Source organism: Psammomys obesus, unplaced genomic scaffold (genome assembly GCF_907164565.1).
Source record: "Psammomys obesus unplaced genomic scaffold, mPsaObe1.curated_primary_1811, whole genome shotgun sequence".
In the NCBI taxonomy this organism is placed as follows: domain Eukaryota; kingdom Metazoa; phylum Chordata; class Mammalia; order Rodentia; family Muridae; genus Psammomys; species Psammomys obesus.
In genome coordinates this window covers 26,067,670-26,073,669 of record NW_026596134.1, presented here as the reverse complement: position 1 = coordinate 26,073,669, position 6,000 = coordinate 26,067,670, and the positions used below count along the sequence as shown (strand labels likewise).

Genomic DNA, 6,000 nt, shown 5'->3' with positions numbered 1-6,000 from the left:
CCCCCCCCCCCCCCCCAGCTCCTGTTTCTTGACTTGTAAAATGGTGATAATGTTTCACTCCCTGAATATATCATGGGTTTTGATGTGGGCTCTTATTTATCACTCTTGTCCCATTGTGTTGATAAGGGGTTGGGGGAAACAGAATTAAGAAACCAAAGCACATGCTGTGAGGGTCAAGCATGTTACGTTGGCCGGTTCCTCAATCATGCTGTGATGTGTGGCCTTTCTGGGCCTCCTCCTAATCCCTTGGGCTGTCTGCCTTGCTCTGCTGCACAGCTGCTCGAGGGGTGTGGCAGGAAGTTGGGAAGGCTGGGGTCTCCCACGGGACTCTAGCCCTACAAATGCCTACGAGAGACAGTTTGCCTGGCCCTGTTCCTGTGCCAGGAGGCAGAGCCATACCTCCCATCTCTCCAGGATCAGCTTGGCAGGCCCGGAGCCTTCCCTGGTACAGGCAGCTGCAGGGCAGGCGGTACAGCTCTTTTGCCCCGAAAACACCCAAAGGGAATTCCAGGCAGGATGGCAGAAAGAAGGCCGGCCCGTTTCTTCCATCAGGTGTGTGCGAAACCATGGTCCCATCTCCTGTGTGAGAGGGTCACTGGGGGATCGTGGTGAGCTGGGGCTGGGAGATGTTTCAGGGCTGGGAGCGCTGGCTGCTCCTCCAGAGGACCCGGGTTCAATACCCACACCTACGTGGCAACTCTTAAGTGTAACTCTAGTTCTGGGGTGTGTGTGTATGCATGCAGGGAAAATACCCATACATTAAAAGGGGAGAGGAGGGGGGCTGGAGAAATGGCTCAGTGGTTAAGAGCACTGTCTGCTCTTCCAAAGAACTCGGGTTCAATTCCCAGCGACCACATGGCAGCTCACAACTGTCTTTAACACAAATTCCAAGGGGTCTGACACCTTCACACTAATGCACGTAAAATAAAATTAAATATTTTTTTTAAAGAGAGAGAGAGAGAAGGGGAACAGTAGCTACTTTCCATCTCCTGCATGCGCAGGTCTGGCATCCCCCTCTTGCATTCGTTGGGAGCGTGAGGAGGCTGGGGAGTGCCGTGGGGAAGTATGGTTTTCGCTGGGAGCATGGGAGCCACAGGACTCGTACTGCCCTCAGGAGCCCAAGAGACATGTCTCTCCTCCCTCTCTTCAGGCACCAGCTACAGTCAGACGGCTCCCTCATCATCAGCCCCTTGAGGCCAGAGGACGCTGGCGTCTATAGCTGTGGCAGCCACAGGCCAGGCCACGACCTCCAGGAGATCCAGCTTCAAGTCACAGGTTCCTGCCCCATCCCACCTACCCCCAGGATCTCGCAGAATACAGGGTGGGACTGAGGGAGGAAGGGAGGAGAATGTGGCAGGACTGACCCACCCTAGAAAGGCCCAAGTTCTTCCTTGGGTCACTTCCTGCTGAGGTAGGAACTACATCCTGTTGTCCTCTGTTTCTCCACACATCCTTGCTGCTCACGGATCCTTTCCTTCGTTCCCTTCACAAAGCTCAGACCTTGCTTCTTTTGGCCTCATGACAGGGGGTGACAGAGCAGTGTTGTCTGAGGTCCAGCCGAGCCATTTCCCTCAGACCAGGAACCCAGACCCTGACCACGGTCCTCGGAACCCTGGAATGGGAACAAGAGCTGGGAACCACCGCAGGCCTGCCACCAGGTAATAGCACAGCACGCCCCAATGCTCTCAGCCTCATGGTTCGTGGTCTCAATAAGGGAAGGTTGGTGCTGTGATTGGGTTTTGCCACCCAGTGCCCCAGGCTCCAAGAGGTGACAATTAGAAAAGCCCAGCTCCTTGATCTGGCCTCGAGGATGGTTCCATCTCAGAGGACCTGGCAGAGGCAGGTAGCAGGAGGAGGTGGGCAGAGACTGGGTGTGTTTAGTCAGCCAAGGTGACGGCCAGCCCAAGCCTTTGAGACCTTATCCCCAGTTTTGTTTTTTTTTATTGAGACAGGGTTTCTCTGAGCAACCTTGGCTGTCCTGGGCTCACTTTGTAGACTAAGCTGGCCTCGAACTCACAGCGATATCCCCAGTTCTTAATAGCAGTGTTGGTGTTCTAAACTGAACTAAGGGTAATTTTAGGGAGCCAACACCGACCAGAGATGGAAAAAGGGCTCAGGCGGAGGACTCTGTTGTAGAGAGAAGCAGCAGCCAGGGCCTCTTAGCTGTGCACAATTTGTTTTGTAGGCTACGCCTGGACCGGACTCAGCCTGGGGTGGTGGATGCCAATCCTGGCCAGCGGATCCGGCTTGCCTGCCGTGCTGAAGGCTTTCCGGTCCCCACCATTGAGTGGCAAAGAGATGGAGAGCTGATCTCTTCTCCCAGGTTCATTCAGCCCCTCTCCTGCTGTCCTGTCTCTAGCCACACCCCATCCTATGGAGGCCAGAGTGGGACTCTGGGTTCTGGAGAAAGGGGGTTGGAACACAGGGCTTCCGGGCATTTGCAGAGTATGGCTGATGAAGATGAGGTCTGCCGAGGACAGAGCAGAGTCTGCATGCCCCTGACTGGCCCCATTGCTGATGTTTATACTGACTTTGCTCTGTGGCCCGCTCACTTTTGTGTCAGCTGCCCAGAGCCACACTGAAGCGTGTGCTTCTTGCCAGCACTTTCCGCACAGGAGCTCAGTGTCGCACAGCTCACTACAGAATCAGGATCTGAGTCTGCTTGCATATGGCAAATATTATCCATCTCAGCCTTTAATCCCAGCATGCTGGAGGCGGAGGGAACGTGCATTTCTGTGAGTTGAGGCCCGGCTGGTCTTCATATCAGGTTCCAGGCCAGCCAGAGCTACAAAGTGAGACCCTGTCTCAAAATAAAACAAAGCAAACTAGAAATCTAATTTAAAATTGTGTGCATGCTCATATATGCATATTGTATACAGGCCAGAAAGTCAGCTTTAGGCACTGAAAGGAAAAGTATTGGCTCAGGAGCCCCCCCCCCCCCAAAAAAAAAAGACCAAGTTCTAAGCATAAAGGACATTTATTTGCCTCAGAGGTACAGAGGCTAGGGAATAAGAGACAAAGACAGGAGATAGAGGATAAAGGAAAAGGGGAAGGGAACAAGAGATAGGGGCAGGGATATTTCTCCCACAGTGGGAAAAAGGATTGCCCTTGGATAGAAAGGAGGCAGACGTGGCCCGTAGGAAAATGACAGTTTATAAAGACACAAGGGGAAACCATGTGTTAGGATGGGGTGCTTAATTTCAATTGGGTATGTTAGTTAGGTGAGCCAAAGGGGTTGCTGGACTTGAATACTTTGATAGCTGGACCTTGGTAGTCAGCCTCAGGAGGAGGAAGTGGCCAAATAAGGGAACAGACCTTGGTGGCCATCTTTAGGAGTATGAGCTAATGGTTTTTAGGAAGGCAGAGTTTAAGAAGACAAGTCCTGCCTGGGCCGTGTTTGTCAAGTCCGCTAGAATCTGTCAGGCATCCTTCCTTAGGGACCATCCACCTTGTTTCTTTGAGACAGAGTGTCTCTCATTGGTCTGAAGCTTGCCAAGTAGATTAGGCTGCTTGGCCAACCCAGGAACCCTCTCTGCTTTCCCAGGACTGGTATTACAAGCGTGCCCACCGTGCCTGCATGCCTGCCTCTTTCCCTTCCCCCTCCCCCCCACTTTTAAATATGGATTTTGGGGGTTGAACCCTGTCCTCATGTTTGTAAGGAGTCCCTCTCTCTCGTGTGTGTGTGTGTGTGTCTGTTTCTCTGTGTTTTCCTGGCTGACCTGGACTTGCTCTGTAGACCAGGCTAGCCTTCAACTCAGACATCCAACTGCCTCTGCCTCCCCTCCCTCGTGTGTGTGTGTGTGTGTGTCTGTTTCTCTGTGTTGTCCTGGCTGACCTGGACTTGCTCTGTAGACCAGGCTAGCCTTCAACTCAGACATCCAACTGCCTCTGCCTCCCAAGTGCAGGATTAAAGGCGTGCACCTCTACCACCTGGCTTTTCCCTTTTTTTTTTTTTTTTTTTGACATAGGGTAACACAATGTAGTTCAGGCTAGCCTGGAAGTCACTGTGTACACCAGGCTGGTATCAGAAACTCATGGCAACCCTCCTGCTTTCCCAGTTCCTGAGTGCTGGGGCTGCAGGCCACCACACCTGGCCGCAAATAGTTTTTAATTCAGAAAACAGAAAATGATTTGTTATTGAATTGTATCAAGTGAATTAAGGTGCTTCCAGTTGGACTGTGAGGGGCTTGTCCGCAGCTCTTTGGCTAGACAATTTGAACGGTAGGGGCCCTGCTTAGCTCTCCTCCCAACTCCTGCTTCTCTAGATCCCTGCTCACCTGGCTGTGTTTGGTTCCCAGGCACCAGGTGCAGCCCGATGGCTCTCTGGTCATCAGCAGAGTGTCTGTGGAGGATGGTGGCTTCTACAGCTGTGTTGCTTTCAATGGGCAGGACCGAGACCAGCGCTGGGTCCAGCTCAGAGTTCTGGGTAAGGAGGAAGTCCTGAGTGGGGTCAAAGGGCATTAACGGCCAAGTGGTGTGTGGCTGGGGAGTGGTCTGTGGTAGCCACTGACAATGTCTTCTCATGCCTAGGGGAGCTGACAATCACAGGCCTGCCTCCTGCTGTGACAGTGCCAGAGGGTGATACGGCCAGGCTGCTGTGTGTGGTGCCTGGAGAAAGTGTGAACATTAGGTGGTCCAGGTAAAGTCGGCTATTCTAATCAGTGCACATCCTTACAGTCTCCGTCTGTCAGAAATGTCACTGCCCCCACTGTCCCTGTGCTGTTGTCCTCTGAGGCCTGGTGCCAGGGTTGGAGGCTGAAGCATCCTTCTCCTATACCATGAAACTCCAGAGGACAGTTTTCTTTTGGCTGGGCTAGTTTCTTTTCTTTTCTTTTTTTTTTGGTATTACCAAGAGAGGGTCACACTATGTAGCTCTGGCTGGCCTGGAACTCACTCTGTAGACAGGACTGGCTTTGTACTCCGAGATCTGCCTACCTCTGCCTCCCAAGTGTTGGGATTAAAGATGTGTGCCACTACACCCAGCAACTAGTTTCTTAATGTTAGCACCACTGAACTGTTGGCCCAGACAAGCTTGCTGTTTTAGGCCTGTTCATGGTAGGGTATCTAGCAGCACCCAGAACATCCACTTGCTAGAGCCAGTAGCCTTCTCCCTGCCCAGGTTAAGACAGTGGACACCATTTCCACACATGGCTCTGAGACATGGCTCTGTTTCCTCCATCCTGAGACCCACAGGGCTGCGTGTAGCTCTGGAGACTTCAATGATTTTTTTTTCAAATGTACTTAAGCGTATGAGTGTTTTTCTTGCACGTGCACGTGTGTATATACAGCGTGCATGCCTGGCGCCTGTGGAGGTCAGAAAGAGGAAGGGAATAGGATCTCCAAGCAGAGTCGTAGATGGTTGTGGGCCACCACACAGTTCCTGGAAACTTTGTCATGGTCCCCTGCATGAACAAGCTCTCGCCTGCTGAGCCATCTCTCCAGCCTCAGCTTCAGGGAACCGATCCCAGATGGGCTAGTCTTTTGAAATTCAGCAACTACTTGTGTCTCCGCTTCTTTAGACTATATCAGAACTCAGGTCAGTGTCTCGAGAGCTGAGAGGCAGCCTTGGCCCAGGTTTCCCCCAAGTGCTGACTGTGCACAAAGGAAAGTGAGGCTTTGGATTGGGAGAGTCAGGAAAGAGTCCAGGGAGGTAAGGAGAGGGAAGGACGCTTTTGGGGGAGTGGTCAAAGGCAAGTATTTTCTGGCGGGGAAGGCGGGGGTGGAAAATGAACTTTCATCCATCTGGTTCAGTTGTCTCAAGGTTTATTGCCTCTGTCTGCTAACTAAGGCCTAGTCCTGGAAGCGTTTAGCCTCCGTGAAATCTAACCTAGGCAGCCTCTGAGACTTACTGAATAAGCTCACCCTTTCTTGTTCTTGGGCTCTGGGCTGGCTGGCTCAACTCGGCTGTTCTGGCTCAAACTCCTCTTCCAGCTGATTTATTTAATCTGGCTCCTTCTCATTCTCTGGCTCATCCTGCCTTCATCCTCTGTCTCGCTTGTT

At 52.2% G+C, this 6,000-nt stretch overlaps 1 protein-coding gene across 1 annotated transcript in view; it reads left to right on the top strand.

The window, feature by feature from the left end:
* The window catches only part of Papln (papilin, proteoglycan like sulfated glycoprotein), a 31,977-nt gene that overhangs the window by 18,969 nt on the left and 7,008 nt on the right, over positions 1-6,000 (top strand). The window contains exons 19-24 of the mRNA XM_055592749.1: positions 415-552; positions 1,151-1,275; positions 1,526-1,658; positions 2,186-2,323; positions 4,299-4,426; positions 4,531-4,639. Coding sequence (XP_055448724.1) covers positions 415-552; positions 1,151-1,275; positions 1,526-1,658; positions 2,186-2,323; positions 4,299-4,426; positions 4,531-4,639 — 771 coding nt within the window. The remainder of the gene's footprint in view (positions 1-414; positions 553-1,150; positions 1,276-1,525; positions 1,659-2,185; positions 2,324-4,298; positions 4,427-4,530; positions 4,640-6,000) is intronic.